We start from the raw sequence: 17,459 nt of genomic DNA on the forward strand, positions 1-17,459 counted from the left end.
CTTTCTCTCCATACCCCTTGATCCCCTTAGCCATAAGGTCCATATCTAACTCCCTCTTGAATATATCCAATGAACTGGCATCAACAACTTTCTGTGGTAGGGAATTCCACAGGTTAACAGCTCTCTGAGTGAAGAAATTTCTCCTCATCTCAGCCCTAAATGGCCTACCCCTTATCCTAAGACTGTGACCCCTGGTTCTGGACTTCCCCAACATTGGGAACATTCTACCCGCATCTAACCTGTCCCGTCAGAATCTTGTATGTTTCTGTGAGATCCCCTCTCATCCTTCTAAACTCTATTGTATAAAGGCCCAGTTGATCCAGTCTCTCCTCATATGTCAGTCCAGCCATCCCAGGAATCAGTCTGGTGAACCTTCGCTGCACTCCCTCAATAGCAAGAACATCCTTCCTCAGGTTAGGAGACCAAAACTGAAGACAATATTCCAAGTGAGATCTCAGCAAGGCCTCACCATGGCTCTGTACAACTGCAGTAAGACCTCCCTGCTCCTATACTCAAATTCCCTAGCTATGAAGGCCAACATACCATTTGCCGCCTTCACCGCCTGCTGTAGTGCATGCCAACTTTCAATGACTGATGAACCATGTCACCCAGATCTCGTTGCACCTTCCCTTTTCCAAATCTGCCGCCATTCAGATAATATTCTGTCTTCGCTTTTCTGTCACCAAAGTGGATAACCTCACATTTATCCACATTATACTGCATCTGCTATGCATTTACCCACTCACCTAACCTGTCCAAGTCACCCTGCAGCCTCTTAGCGTCCTCCTCACAGCTCACACCGCCACCCAGTTTAGTTTCATCTGCAAACTTGGAGATATTACACTCAATTCCTTCATTTAAATCATTGATGTATGTTGTAAAGAGCTGGGGTCCCAGCACTGAGCCCTGCGGCATTCCACTAGTCACTGCCTGCCATTCTGAAAAGGACCCATTTATCCCGACTCTCTGCTTCCTGTCTGCCAACCAGTTCTCTATCCGCCCTAAGTGGAGGAAGAGCATCCGCGAGGGCGCTGAGCACCTCGAGTCTCGTTGCCGAGAGCATGCAGAAAACAAGCACAGGTAGCGGAAGGAGCATGCGGCAAACCAGGCTCCCCACCCACCCTTTCCTCTGACGACTGTCTGTCCCACCTGTGACAGACTGTAATTCCCATATTGGACTGTACAGTCACCTGAGAACCCACTTTTTGAGGGACTGCCTGTGATGGGAATGTAGTTCTCCAGGCGCATACCTGAGTAGGCTTGGGACAATGTGTTGGTGCCATGCTTTGGAGTACCAATGTAAGGCATCATAAAGCAGAAGAATGCTGATTCAATTCATAACTTGACTGCTAATGTACATCGTCTGCCTTCCACACAAATTGTGCTCGAATCCACAGTTTATCGTTGAAGTATAAAGTCATATGGAATGAACATAGTCTGAGAGCAAGCCCATTTGCTTGCTCTCTTGGTGGCAGGATGAATGAATGAGGATAAATTACACAAAAAAAAGATAACAAATTTGTCTGCACCTTTAAGCAATGAAGAGATCCTCTTGGAGACTCCCAACAGAATCGACAGTAGATCCTCTGGCGTGGAGAATTGAGAGAATTATTTTGGGATGAGACCGGTTCCTCAGCTTTGTGCTTCGTCTGTATTCAAGTACAGGTTGTACCTCTCCAGTCATAGACTCTTTGGTCCTGCAACATCCCTGATCCGGCATCATTCCCAGCGGGGGCTCATGACCCGCGCTGTGTCCTGGGGCTGGCTGCTGCTCTTCTCCCAGCTGTCTCCGGTGCTCTCTCCGAGGTCAGGTCGGCACGCTGTGTCCTGGGCTGGCTGCTCTTCTCCCCGCTGCCTCCGGTGTTCCCTCCTTGGTCGGGTCAGTCGGGAGAAGGAGCGAGGAGCGTGGCGGCTGACTGAGCTGCCGAAGCTGGGCCTGAGAAAAATTACGCAGTAGGCTTCTGCACAGCGCATGCACAGAACGCGGCCGGTTCGTTGTCAACAGCACCCGGTAAGTCTAGGGTACTATTGACAACGCTACGGTCAGCGTGGCCTCCTGTAGTCCAGAAAATTCACTGGTCTGGCACTGGTGAGGTCCCAAGGGTGCTGGACTGGAGAGGTACAACCTGTAGTTAGTTAGAGACCAGTGTTAGTAGATGCCATATTGCAGCATGTCTCACCTACCCAGCTTTAGACTGGCGAACATTGTATATTTTCATCTGAAAAGGAAAAGGAAAAATATACCAAATAATGTGCCTAAAAATAAATTTTGCTGGAAGTGTGATTGAACGAACAAAGAAAGACAGTGTTGCATTTACTTCGTGTTTATCACATCTCTGACGTGTCTCAAAACATTGCACATAATGTGAATTACTTTGAACTGCAGTAGCCAAGTTGCACACAGCAAGATCCCACAAATGGGCATGTCAATTTTATGCTAGCTGATCTCCCGTGATGTTGCTTATAGGTGATTTAATTTCTAGCTGATAACCTAGCCTGTCCCAGTAAGACCATTGCTCCAGTACTCCAAGGCAAAGTGTTCTAAATAAGTCCAGAGATCAATCAGAGCATAATCACTGATTAAAGAGGGAATATTGCAGATTGCCACATGCTTGGAAATTTCCAGCTCTAGAACAAAAAAAAAATGTGCTTTTCTTTTAATTTGACATTTAGAATTATGACACATACAATAGGTTGGACATGTTTTCTTGTTCACTCTCGCGCGCTCTCTTGTATATCTATAAATAAATAATGATATTCTGTGGCATTGCCACAGGATATACTAGCTTTGGAGGGGGTACAGAGACGATTCACGAGACTGATTCTGGAGATGAGGGGGTTACCTTATGATGATAGATTGAGTAGACTGGGTCTTTACTCGTTGGAGTTCAGAAGGATGAGGGGTGATCTTATAGAAACATTTAAAATAATGAAAGGGATAGACAAGATAGAGGCAGAGAGGTTGTTTCCATTGGTCGGGGAGACTAGAACTAGGGGGCACAACCTCAAAATACAGGGGAGCCAATTTAAAACTGAGTTGAGAAGGAATTTCTTCTCCCAGAGGGTTGTGAATCTGTGGAATTCTCTGCCCAAGGAAGCAGTTGAGGCTAGCTCATTGAATGTATTCAAGTCACAGATAGATAGATTTTTAACCAATAAGGGAATTAAGGGTTACGGGGAGTGGGCGGGTAAGTGGAGCTGAGTCCACGGCCAGATCAGCCATGATCTTGTTGAATGGCAGAGCAGGCTCGAGGGGCTAGATGGCCTACTCCTGTTCCTAATTCTTATGTTCTTATGGTGTGTTCAAGGACATACAGGCTGCTAAGTGGTGGAGCTAACGTGGCCTTCCTGTAGATCTACCAGTGGCACAGCTTCTTTGGGCACCTCAGATGTAAATGGTCACTGTATTTTCAAGACACACTGATGACTTATGTACCATGTATCTGCCATTCCACCCTCATGGTTCCATTTTAAAAAGAACAAAATTGCTTTCGTTCCAGGTGGATTAGAGATTTACTTGTACTTCTTCCAACTTAATTCTGTATCCGCTGCTCACGATGCGGTCTCTAAATTGGGGGACCAAATGTAGATTGGGTGATCGCTTTGCTAAATACCTCTGTTCAGTCTGCAAGCGTGATCTTGAGCTTCCGGTCGCTTGCCTCTTTATTTCTCCATCCTACTCCCACTCTAACCTCTCTGTCCCAGGCCACAGGAGCCTTCTCCTGTTTGCCACACATCCCAGACTTCCCTCCACTACTGTAACCATTTGCACCTCCTCGGGACCCATCTTTTTGTTTCTATATTTGTCTCACTATAACCTATTATCACTTTTGTAATTTCATCACTCCTGCCCACCACCCAATCACAGACCTCTCCCCTTTTGTTCTTTTCCTGTCATCTTTTCCCTGGCTCTCTCTCAAAACTGTTAAATCTCTTAACTTCTTCCATTCTGATGAAAGGTCATTGAGCTGAAATGTTAGCTCTGTTTCTCGCTCCACAAATGCTGCCTGACCTGAGTGTTTCCAGCTTTTTCTGTTTTTATTTCATCCATAGTATTTTGCTGTTGCTTATCTTTTTTGTTCTCTGCTGACAATTGTTGCCATTTTGTTTTGCTGGTATTTCCCATGTTCCTTGTTATTTTCTGCGTTCCTTACTTTGTCTTCTATGTTAGAACTTGGCCTTTGTGCTCTGTTTGTTGTTGTACTTATTTCGTATTTTATGTTTACTTTCCCTGCTGCTTTTGTTTTTTCTTGCTTGCTGTATCTTAAGGTTTTTTTTTGTCTATCTCCTTTCCTGTTGCAAGGAATTGTATTTCTCTGTTTTTACCTTTTACAGATGTTTCCTAGAGAATCAGTCAGAACAGATTACTGAGGCAGTGGGCTTGGGAAAGAGCAAAGTTATTGGCTGACAGAGTGGAGCTGTGGTTCAGGTAGGACGGCGAGTTGGGATACTGAGTGCACATCAGCTTGCAAGCCAGCAAAAGAGCGGGGTTATAACATGGGATGGTGGGCAGGCAACAGGTGGCGAAAGAGTAAGTTAGTCTGGGCGATGGAAAAAGTGAAACAGTTGCAGGAGGGGAGAAGGGGAAGTGGAACTGGAAGCTACAGAAGGAAACAATAAGTGTCAGAAGAACATTGAAGCTCCAGGCTGGGCATAGCTACAGGGTTCTGTTTTGTTTTCATTTGAGTCCATCAAAAAGTGTGGGAAGTGTAATGCCAGTAAATACTAGTGTATTTTTAATATTTATAATTTACTAGTAGATCTTCTGTTGCATTGCTTATTATGGGTCAAAGGTTACGTGTGTTATGTTATTTAACACACAACATATTATCAGTGATGCTGACGGTAGAGATTGAATTAACCAAATTGTGTTATTAGAGTATTGGATGTGTGTTGATGTTTTGGGGCTAGAATTGTTCAATCCTGTACCTAGATTCTGTTAGTTCATTTAATTATGTAATTAAAGTTTTAAAGTGTATGTGCAAAGGAAGTTGTCAGGGAAAACATTGCATGGAAGTAGGTTGCAGGATCTGTGGGAGGCGGCTGGTTTGGTTGGTAGAGTTTGTAGGGTCGTCTTTGTCTGGGAGCTCGAATCATGGAGTGTGGAAACATTAAGGATCTGAAAGTCTGAGATAGCATGGAATTGTGGGAGTGCTGGGGAGGGTGACTCTATTTGTTGCAAGCACTGGGAAGGGAATTCCCATGTCTAATAGGAGTGAGAAAAAGAAACAAAGAGAGAGAGAGAAATAAAGATATCACAAAGCGCTTTACAGTCAGTGAAGTACTTTTGGAGTGCAGTCACTATTGTGATGTAGGAGACGCAGCAGCCAATTTGCACACAGCAAGCTCCCACAAACAGCAATGTGATGATGACCCAATCAACTGTTATGTTGATTGAGGGATAAATATTTACCAGGACACCGGGGATAACTCCCCTGCTATTCTTCGAAATAGTGCCATGGGATCCAGAAATATGAATGCTCAGGGTGGAGAAGAGAAATGCAAGAGATGGTAAAAGGGGAGAGGCCAGGGACAGGTTCTTTGCCTGCTGGTAAGATTGATGGGAAGAGCATATAGGCAAAAGGGATTCAACCAAGCTGTGATTTATGAGAGAAATGTATTTTCTGAATCGCAGAGCAGTACAATTTCCTTTACAAAGTAGGTTTATTAAATTCATTTTGCAACTTTTTGTTATTGCTGTGTTTCCTGTGATCAGAAGAGAAATTACTGATGGCCCACTGAGGTCTCTATGGATCAGTGTTTATCTGACCACGACCCAGTGTCGCTAAACATCTGTCAATGGGGATTATTATCAGATGTTCTTACCAGAGCTGTTGTTGCTTTTGGAAACTAATTTGGAACTATGCAGGATCATAAATATTGATGTTAAATTTTATTACATTTATTCTAATGTTTTATTCATAATGATTTTGATTACAATTCTCATTTTAAACTCATTAATTGTTTAATAGGAAAGTAATGGTAGAACCCTAAATAACAAGTCATTGGTTACTCTTTTTTCAAAAACGGAATAAGACAACCAGACATGCAGCACGGCAATTTGGTTACAGGTTTTAGCATACTGGCTTAAACTGGCACTCTACAGCATCAAACAATAAAGATAACACTTGGGGAGAAATTCCATTGAGGTATTATTGATGGTTGCTCTGATTTTTTTTTCATGGTCAACAGTGAACATCAGTAAGAGTGAAATAATTTTACAGCATTCATTGAGTGTTCCTTACAGAATCATGGAATGATACAGCCCATCGTTCCTGTGACGACCCTTTGGTATCGAACTAGTCCCACTTCCCTGCACTTTCCCCATAGCCCTGCAAATGAAATGTTTTCACTTCAAGTATTCCCTTTTGAAAGTTACTATTGAATCTGCTTCCTCCATCTTTTCAGGCAGTGAATTCCAGGTCACACCAACTCGCTGTGTAACAACTGCTGTTCTTTTGCCAATCACCATAAAACTGTGTCATCTGATTACCGACTCTCCTGCCACTAGAAACAGTTTCTCTTTATTTACTCTTGTCAAAACCGTTCATGATTTTGAACACCTCTATCAAATCTCTTCTTAACCTTCTCTGCTCTCAGGAGTACAACCCAAGCTTCTCCAGTTTATCCACACAACCGAAGTCCCTCATCCCTGCTATCATTCCAGTAAATCTCTTCTACACCCTCTCTAAGGCCTTGACATCCATCCTAAATTGAACACAATACTCCAGCTGAGGCCTAACCATTATGTTATAAACGTTTAGCATAACTTCCTTGATTTTGTGCTCTGACTCAATAAAGCCAAGAATCCCATGTGCTTTTTAACAGCCTTCTCAACTTGTCCTGTCACCTTTAAAGATTTATATATATACACCCCCAGGACTCTCTCTTCCTGCAACCCCTCTTTAAAATTGTATCATTTAATTTATATTGCCTCTCTCATTCTTCCTACAAAAATGTATCACTTCACACTTCTCTGCATTAAATTTCATCTGCCATGTGTCTGCCCATTTCACCATTCTATCCATGTCCTCCTGAAGTCTGTTAATATCCTCATTGTTTACTACATTTCTGAGTTTTGTGTCATCTGCAAATTTTAAAATTATGCCCTGTATACCCAAGTCCAGGTTATTAACATATTTATTTAAAAATAGCTGTGATCCTAATACTGACCCATGGGGAACACCACTGTATGCTTCCCTCCAGTCTGAAAAACAACCGTTCACCACTTACTTTCTGTTTTCTGTCCCTTTAGCCAATTTTGTATCCACACTGCCACAGTCCCTTTAATCCCATTGGGCTTTAATTTTGCTAACAAGTCCATTATGTGGTACTTTGTCAAACGCCTTTTGAAAGTCCATATACATAACATGAACCGCACTACCCTCATCAGCCCTCCCCATTACTTCATCAAAGAACTTAATGAAGTTAGTCAAACAAATCCACGCTGACTTTCATTTATTAGCCCATACTTTTACAAATGTCAATTAATTTTGTCCCAGATTATTGTTTCTAAAAGTTTCCCCACCACTGACATTAAGCTGAACGGGCTGTAAGTGCCGGGTTTATCCTTCTCCCCTTTTTTAAACAGTGGTGTAACGTTTGCATCTACCAGTCTTCTGGCACCGCCACCATATCTAAGGAGGGTTGGAAGATTGTGGCCATTATTCACTTCCAGCTTAATAACCAGTAGATGATTTCCCCCTCCCCCATATTTATCAGTGTATTACATACATGGATAGAAAGTAGGATAGACACTAAGGGGACAAAATTCCCCTGCTGTGTGCCTGCCGTTAGCGCTTCCTGGTAACCTCCCCAACGATCGGACTCAACCCCCAGCATTCCGATGCGCTCCCGATGTCTTCCACGGACCACAATTTCCTCCCGCCCCACCCCCTACATATCCCATGCCCCCCCCCGCGATCTTCTCCGCTGCTCCCCCGATCTCTTCCGGCACCCAATCTCCCCCCGCCCCCTCCCCCACCCCCGATCTCTCTGGTAGACAGACTAGTAAAGTGGGCAGACACGTGCTGGATGAAATTTAATGTGGAGAAGTGTGAAGTGATACATTTTGGGATGAAGACTGAGGAGAGCCATTATAAACTAAATGTAACAATTGTAAAGGAAGTGCAGGAAGAGAGAGCCCCAGGGGTGTATGTACACACATCTTTGAAAGTGTCAGGACAAGTTGAGAAGGCTTTTAAAAAGCATATGGGATCCTTGGCGTTATTAATAGAGGCATAGATTACAAAAGCAAGGAAGTTATGCTAAACCTTTTCTAAAACACTGGTTCGGCCACAGCTGGAGTATTATGTTCAATTCTGGGCAGCACACTTTAGGAAGGATGTAAAGGCCTTGGAGAGGGTGAAAAAAAGATTTCCTGGAATGGTACCAGGGATGACAGGCTTCAGTTAAGTGGAGAGACTGGAAAGGCTCAGGTTGTTCTCCTTGGAGCAGAGAAGGTTAAGAGGAAATTTGATAGAGGTGTTCAAAATCATGTGTTTTGATGGAGTAAATAAGTGAAACTGTTTCCAGTGGCAGGAAGGTCAGTAACCAAAGGACACAGGTTTAAGGTGATTGGCAAAAGAACCAGAGACGAAATGAGGAAACATTTTTTTACACAGCGAGTTATTGTGATCTGGAATTCACTGCCTGAAAGGTGGAAGCAGATTGAATAGTATCATTCACAAGAGAATTAGATAAATATTTGAAGGGGAAAAAATTACATAGCTATGGGGAAAAACAGGGAAGTGGAATTAATTGGATAGTTCTACCAAAGAGTTGATTGGCCAAAAGGCATCCTCCTGTGCTGTATCATTCTATGATTCTATGAAAAGATTTCATGACATTATTTAAAGAAGAGCATGGAGTTCTCCCACTGTCTGGTTAACAATCCTCCTTCAACCAATATCACCAAAAATGATCACCAAGAGATTATTTGGTTATTAATTTATTTGTTGTTTCAGTGACCTTGGTGTGCACAAATTGGTTGTCACATTTGTCTACATAACAGTGATTACACTTTAAAAATCATTTATTGGCTCTAAATCACTGAGTCATCCTGAGGACATGAACGATGCTGCATAAATCCAAGTTCCTTTTTTCCTCAACATTCTGTAGCTTAGTGTGTTGTATTGAGTAAGCTCTGTAACTCAGACATTTTGTTTCCAGTACGACCAGGATTCATGCATAAGCATCATCATAAAGAGTTTCCATCTCCTATGTCTTTGTGCCTGGCTGTTGTTGGAGGCTGGATCCAGTAGATCTCCCTGAGTTAGTGAATTACTGCCAATCTGTTGGTTACCATTCATTCCTATATCAATCTTGTATGAGATTCTGTTATCTCGCTTCCCCTTCTCTCCTCCCCACCCACTCCACCACCTATTTGAAATAGTTTATAATGGCCAATTCTATTTATTATCAGTCTCATGGTTCAGATGCAGTCAATTTTTCCTAAACCATTGCCATTTATCCTGAATACAGTTACCTATGAAAATGATGTTATCGTTACATCTGTCTTGCCTTGTAATATTTATGATCAACAGTCTATAATGTAAAATATTAGTTTTTGATTTGAATATGTGCCTTCTGCTCTCTCTATTCTCTTAGAATCATTGTTTTTAATTTTTTTCTGTTTCGTATACCATTATCCGCTCCGGCCAAGTTACTATTTTAGTTCCTGTCTTCCAACATTGCTGCCAAGATTTTCCATTCATGTTGACATAATGTGATCTGAGATGTGTGTATTGTGATGTATCATCAGCTGGATCAACATTGCATGAGAAGAACAGATGACAAAATTGTAGTGTATGGAGAAAAAGTCAGACTGAACACTGTGAGCTCAAAGTAAAGTGTGACCGTAGTCTTTTATTGCAGGTCTCCAGAGCGCCTCTCCAACCTGTGAAGCCTCCTTAAATACCTGTGCTCCCAAGAGATTATGGGATCCCTTTGGACTCCAGGGGATGAGCCCTCTGGTGTCTATACAGAGTAAATACAAGTCCACATATGTAACAAAAATAGATATATTTTTGCAGCAGTTTCCTGCGATAGTCTATAATGGGCATGTATCACAAAGAGTAAATGGAGTATAATTTCTGCTTCCATAAGAGATGACGCTCATCTTACATGTAACTTCATAATTCACTATCCTTCGGCGAGAGGCGGAGCGGGGGGATCCAGGCGGAATACTTAAGGCCCAGCATCGAGGAGGCTCGGGATTCGGCGAGAGGCGGAGCAGGGAGATTGAGGCGGCCTACTTAAGGCCCAGCATCGAGGAGGCTCGGGAGTAGGCGAGAGAAGGAGCGGGGAGATCAAGGCGGCCTACTTAAGGCCCAGCATCGAGGAGGCTCGGGAGTCAGCGAGAGGCGGAGCGGGGAGATCGAGACGGCCTTCTTAAAGCCCAGCATCGAGGAGGCATGCTTGTGTAGCTGCAGCAGGAAGGCAAAAAAGTAGAAAGAAATCGAAAGGTGACGTCACAGCCAAGAGGGTAAGTGATTGGCTGGTGATTGGTGAGTAGCTTTTCGTTTTTCTTTTCTTTTATCAGTAAGTAACCTTTAGCATTGTTGTTGCCAAATTAAGTTAATCTAAGGGTTAAGTCATGGCAGGAGAGCTCGGACACGTGTTATGGTCCTCCTGTACTATGTGGGAAGTCAGGGACGCTTCCAGTGTCCTTCACGACTACGTGTATGGGAAGTGTATCCGCCTCCAGCTCCTGATGGACCGCATTGCGGAACTGGAGCTGCGGGTGGATTCAATCTGGAGCATGCACGATGCTGAGAATGATGTGAATTGCACATTTAGTGAGTTGGTCTTACTGCAGGTAAAGGATCCACAGCCAGATAGGGAATGGAAGACCAACAGGAAGAGCAGTGCAGGGGTCCCCTGCAGTCATCCCCCTGCAAAACAGATACATCGCTTTGAGTACTGTTGAGGGGGATGACTCATCAGGGGAGAGCAGCAGCAGCCAAGTTCATGGCACCGTGGCTGGCTCTGCTGCACAGGAGGGCAGGAAAAAGAGTGGGAGAGTGATAGTGATAGGGGATTCAATTGTAAGGGGAATAGGGAGGCGTTTCTGCGGCCACAACCGAGACTCCAGGATGGTATGTTGCCTCCCTAGTGCAAAGGTCAAGGATATCTTGGAGCGTGTGCAGGACATTCTGAAAAGGGAGGGTGAACAGCCAGTTGCCGTGGTGCATATAGGTACCAACGATATAGGTAAAAAAATGGGATGAGGTCCTATGAGACGAATTTAGGGAGCTAGGAGTTAAATTTAAAAAGTAGGACCTAAAAAGTGGTAATCTTAGGATTGCTACCAGTGCAACGTGCTAGTCAGAGTAGGAATCGCAGGATAGCTCAGATGAATACGTGGCTTGAGCAGTGGTGCAGAAGGGAGGGATTCAAATTCCTGGGGCATTGGAACTGGTTCTGGGGAGGTAGGACCAGTACAAACCGGACGGTCTGCACCTGGGCAGGACCGGAACCAATGTCCTAGGGGGAGTGTTTACTAGTGCTGTTGGGGAGGAGTTAAACTAATATGGCAGGGGGATGGGAACCTATGCATGGAGACAGAGGGAAATAAAATTGAGTCAGAAGCAAAAGATAGAAAGGAGAATAGTACAAGTGGAGGGCAGAGAAACCCAATGCAAAAAACATAAAGGGCCACATTACAGCAAAATTATAAAGGAGCAAAGTGTGTTAAAAAAGACAAGCTGAAGGCTCTGTGCCTCAATGCGAGGAGTATTCGGAATAAGGTGGACGAATTAACTGCGCAGATAGCAGTTAACGGGTATGATGTCATTGACATCACAAAGACATGGCTCCAGGGTGACCAAGGCTGGGAACTCAACATCCAAGGGTATTCAGCATTTAGGAAGGATAGACAGAAAGGAAAAGGAGGCAGGGTGGCGGTGCTGGTTAAAGAGGAAATTAATGCAATAGTAAGGAGGGACATTAACCTGGATGATGTGGAATCGGTATGGGTGGAGCTGCGGAATTCCAAAGGGCAGAAAACGCTAGTGGGAGTTGTGTACAGACCACCAAACAGTAGTAGTGAGGTTGGGGACAGCATCAAACAATAAGGGATGTGTGCAGTAAAGGTACAGCAGTTATTATGGGTAACTTTAATCTACATATTGATTGGGCTAACCAAACTGGTAGCAATGCAGTGGAGGAGGATTTCCTGGAGTGTATTAGAGATGGTTTTCTTGACCAATATGTCGAGGAACCAACTAGAGAGCTGGCCATCCTGGACAGGGTGATGTGTAATGAGAAGGGACTCATTAACAATCTTGTTGTGCGAGGCCCCTTGGGGAAGAGTGACCATAATATGGTAGAATTCTTTATTAAGATGGAGAGTGACACAGTTAATTCAGAGACTAGAGTCCTGAACTTAAGGAAAGGTGACTTCGACGGTATGAGGCGTGAATTGGCTAGAATAGACTGGCAAAGGATACTTAAAGGGTTGACGGTGGCTAAGCAATGGCAAACATTTAAAGATCACATGGATGAACTTGAGCAATTGTGCATTCCTGTCTGGAGTAAAAATAAAACGGGGAAGATGGCTCAACCATGGCTAACAAGGGAAATTAAGGATTGTGTTAAAGCCAAGGAAGAGGCATACAAATTGGCTGGAAAAAGCAACAAACTTGAGGACTGGGAGAAATTTAGAATTCAAAAGAGGAAGACTAAGGGTTTAATTAAGAGGGGGAAAATAGAGTATGAGAGGAAGCTTGCATGAAACATAAAAACTGACTGCAAAAGCTTCTATAAATATGTGAAGAGAAAAAGATTAATGAAAACAAACGTAAGTCCCTTGCAGTCGGATTCAGGTGAATTTATAATGGGGAACAAAGAAATGGCAGACCAATTGAACAAATACTTCGGTTCTGTCTTCACGAAGGAAGACACAAATAACATTCCAATTGTACTAGGGGACAGTAGGTCTAGTGAGATGGAGGAACTGAAGGATATCCTTACTAGGCAAGAAATTCTGTTCGGGAAATTCATGGGATTGAAGGCCGATAAATCCCCGGAGCCTGATAGTCTGCATCCCAGAGTACTTAAGGAAGTGGTCCTAGAAATAGTGGATGCATTGGTGATCATTTTCCAACAGTCTATCGACTCCGGATCAGTTCCTATGGACTGGAGGGTAGCTAATGTACCACCACTTTTTTAAAAAAGAGGGAGAGAGAAAACGCGTAAGTATAGAATGGTTAGCCTGACATCAGTAGTAAGGAAAATGTTGGAATCAATCATTAAGGATGAAATAGCAACGCATTTGGAAAGCAGTGACAGGATTGGACCAAGTCAGCGTGGATTTATGAAAGGGAAATCATGTTTGACGAATCTTCTGGAATTTTTTGTGGATGTAACTAGCAGAGTGGACAAGGGAGAACTCGTGGATGTGGTGTATTTGGACTTTCAAAAGGCTTTTGAAAAGGTCCCGCACAAGAGATTTGTGTGCAAAATCAAAGCGCATGGTATTGGGGTAATGTACTGACGTGGATAGAGAACTGGTTGGCAGACAGGACGCAGAGATTCGGGATAAACTGGTCCTTTTCAGAATAACTAGTGGAGTGCCGCAGGGCTCAGTGCTGGGACCCCAGCTCTTTACAATATACATTAATGATTTAGATGAAGGAATTGAGTGTAATATCTCCAAGTTTGTAGATTGACACTAAACTGGGTGGCGGTGTGAGCAGTGAGGAGGACGCTAAGAAGCTGCAGGGTGACTTGGACAGGTTAGGTGAGTGGGCAAATGCATGGCAGATGCAGTATAATGTGGATAAATGTGAGCTTATCCATTTTGGGGGCAAAAACACGAAGGCAGAATATTATGTAGATGGTGGCAGATCAGGAAAAGGGGAGGTGCAATGAGACCTGGGTGTCGTGGTTCATCAGTCACTGAAAGTGGGCATGCAGGTACAACAGGCAGTGAAGAAGGCAATTGGTATGTTGGCCTTCATAGCTAGGGGATTTGAGTATAGGAGCAGGGACGTCGTGCTGCAGTTGTTCAGGGCCTTCGTGAGGCCTCACATGGAATATTGTGTTCAGTTTTGGTCTCCTAATCTGAGGAAGGGCGTACTTGCTGTTGAGGGAGTGCAGCGAAGGTTCACCAGACTGATTCCAGGGATGGCTGGACTGTCATATGAGGAGAGACTGGATCAACTGGGCCTTTATTAATTGGAGTTTAGAAGGATGAGAGGGGATCTCATAGAAACATATAAGATTCTGACGGGACTGGACAGGTTAGATGTGGGAAGAATGTTCCTGATGTTGGGGAAGTCCAGAATCAGGGGACATAGTCTTAGGATAAGGGGTAGGCCATTTAGGACTGAGATGAGAAGAAACTTCTTCACTCAGAGAGTTGTTAACCTATGGAATTCCCTGCCGCAGAGAGTTGTTGATGCCAGTTCATTGGATATATTCAAGAGGGAGTTAGATACGGCCCTTACGGCTAAAGTGATCAAGGGGTATGGAGAGAAAGCAGGAAAGGGGTACTGAGGGAATGATCAGCCACGATCTTATTGAATGGTGGTGCAGGCTCGAGGGGCCGAATGGCCTACTTCAGCACCTATTTTCTATGTTTCATAAAAATATTTCTAACAGACTTTTAGTGATACAGTATTTGTAAAAATAATATTAAGTACTGTTATAAGACATTTTATTACGCTTTGTCATGTTAAGTGAGTTATCTCTCGCCGTTACCCACAAGTGCCCTAGTTGTCTTTGTGAAGATTACATGTGAGGTGTGAGAATTTAATTCATCGGACATCTTGTTTCAACAGAAAGCTCCTGCTCCACACCCCCACCCACAACACACCCCCACCCGCCCATATCCCCACCTGCCCAGTTAAAATTGACCTTGCTGTCTCTGGAGAAAATAGTGTCAGAAAGATTTGCTGATAACATAACTGGGGAATTGTGACATTGTCCATACAATTCCCAGAGTATGTGAGTGTTATAAAGAAGAATGAGGCCAGTGTGCAAAAGCCACACCTTAATTCACAGTATTTTGGGAATTACATTTTTTTTTAATTGTTGCGTTCTAGTTTTGTGTAGAAATGTGACTTTGCCCTCCAGGTTATTGCAGTCATAAACTGCAAATTATAATCATGGTTGAAAATGAGGGCAGAGTACTCGCCTCCCCATTCTCATCAGTCGTTATTTTAACTCCTGGGTGTCGGGAGTTGTTTGAGGCTCTCGCCGCAGGCAGACGAGCTTCAAATTTTCAAAATGTGAGGATCCGTTGATGTAATTCGGACCCAGCGCGACTTTGACCCCGGGTTGCGCACAATGTCAACCGCCCCCCCGGGAAAGCAGGCACGGAACGGAGTCCAATTTGAAATAAGGTGATGAAGTTCAGGAGTTAAAAATGGCGCGGTTTTGTGAGTTTGTAACTTGCCCCATCCCCACCCAACTCTCGCCTCAAGTTAAAATCAGGGATGTAATGTTCATGATACAACTTTATTCTGTGTGAAATTCTGTGTATCTTGGCCAGATGCTGTGTGTGAAAATGAAACTGGATTAAAATTATATTCATGTGTTGCAGGAAGTATTTTCTTATTCAACAGTCAATTATTACATTTAGAGATCTTTAGACTAACTGGGAGCTGTTTATATTACGGTATAACTGATGATTTTCCTGTGGAACATTTAAAACCACCTGGTTCTCTTGATAATTGATGTCTGTTAGTTTGGTTCACAATGAATTGTGGTTCAGGAGACCCCATGGAATATTGCAGAACAATATCTTCTTCTCATTATTATCAATATTACTGCTTTTGTTGGGGGAAAAAAAACTTCCTTCCAACATCCCAAACTAAACCAGATTGGAATGTGTTTTTATGGAACATGAGTTTTATTGTAATTATTTGGGAATTTGTCATCCTCCTTTGCTCCACGGCATCCTCTCCACTCACCCAGCAGCACACCCGTAAATATAAAAGAAGTTGGATTGCTTTTAATTTTTATTAAGATTGTAATAAATTACACGCTATATAAAATACAACTTTTATATCTGATATTGGTAGAAAAAAAGTGGGTATTTCTTTGTAGATTTTCCTAAAGAAAGTATTTGCAAGTTATAATTATAATTGTAGGTCTCATTGAAAGCTTTTAATTGTATTTTACTGTCAGTGCAAAAAAAGATGTGCAATATGAGTATAATGGGGAAGATAAATTCTCTGCAAACTACTTTCATAAAATTGTCAACCAATTTAAAACAAACAACTTGTTAAAATAGCTCACAGGAATTTCACCAAAACATGCTAATTCATTAAAGATAGCACAGGGCAGACATTCTTCTCTCTCAGCAACTGCGAGCAATCTCTCTGGACAGTCGGTCGTCCTGACCATCTTTCTGGAGCAGTCACTGATTGCTCCAAGTAAGTGTCATTCATTTACACCGTAGATCTTCATATATAGATAATTGATCAAAAATGAATGAGTAACTTGTAACTTTATATTCATAGAGCATTCTGTTTATTTAATACAAGCTCTTTGGAGTCTGAAGTTTTCTTTTAATAAGGTGTTTCAGAGTTTCTCTCTAATTACATCTGCTTTTGTTCACAGGGACTGCGTCTGTGGCAGTAGCTGGTATACTGGCTGCACTGAGAATCACCAAGGACACACTCTCTGATCATAAATTTGTTTTCCAAGGAGCCGGGGAGGTAGCATTACTTCTTTGCCCTTTTTCATCTTTCTTTTATGGTCTACGTTTCTTGCCATCCTACATTTGATGTTGCTACTCCGCTGGTATTCCCTTGAGCTGCTGTAAGAGTACATGGAACACTTGCGTCCCTCTTTCAGTATCTGTTAATGAGAGCATCGTTTGGTTTTAAATCCTATTCCCAATTTCTTGGTGTTTATTCAAGTTCAAATATTTTTAAATATTTCTATCAACACTCTGACTTTCACTCAGAACTGTACCAGCCAAGTTAATGGGTGGAGCACCTAATATTGCCTTTAAATTTGCCGCACATTGGCGGTATCTCTTGAGTGTACAGAGGGTGCACTCAATGCATCCCCTTCCGCACAGCATTGGGTGCACCCTCTGTACACTCAATATTGTAGAAACAGATGTGATGAGTTTTATCATCAAAGTGTTGTATGTTTCCTCTTTAGAATTGCTTGGTATTAGCAAAGACGAGACTTACGTGGGTACTCGAGATGGCTCAATTGTCAGATTTGTTTTCAATAATTGCTGTGGCTGATAGCGATGGTGAATTAATTTTAACATCTCAAAAACCCCTTTACTACCTTATAAAATTCTATCGTCTCCGACCACAGCATTAAATGTGCCTCGTCAGGTTATGTGCAGTACTGTTAGTAGGTGCAGAAGTTGTTGGTTTTAGTTGCTGATGTGTTTTATGAAGTTATCCCACTTCTGGGCTGTCATTTGAAAGTAATGCTTTTAACGTCAAAATTGTTATATTAATTTGGTAATGAATTTGAATTTT

The 17,459-nt window shown here is 42.8% G+C and overlaps 1 protein-coding gene across 2 annotated transcripts in view; it reads left to right on the forward strand.

Annotated features, from left to right (window-relative positions):
• Positions 1–17,459, forward strand: part of LOC139275066 (NADP-dependent malic enzyme-like) — a 279,205-nt gene that overhangs the window by 229,121 nt on the left and 32,625 nt on the right. For both annotated transcript variants that reach the window (XM_070892011.1, XM_070892010.1), the window contains exon 9: positions 16,573–16,670. In XM_070892011.1, the coding sequence (XP_070748112.1) occupies positions 16,573–16,670 (98 nt within the window). The remainder of the gene's footprint in view (positions 1–16,572; positions 16,671–17,459) is intronic.

The sequence above is a fragment of the Pristiophorus japonicus genome, chromosome 10, assembly GCF_044704955.1.
Source record: "Pristiophorus japonicus isolate sPriJap1 chromosome 10, sPriJap1.hap1, whole genome shotgun sequence".
Classification (NCBI taxonomy): domain Eukaryota; kingdom Metazoa; phylum Chordata; class Chondrichthyes; family Pristiophoridae; genus Pristiophorus; species Pristiophorus japonicus.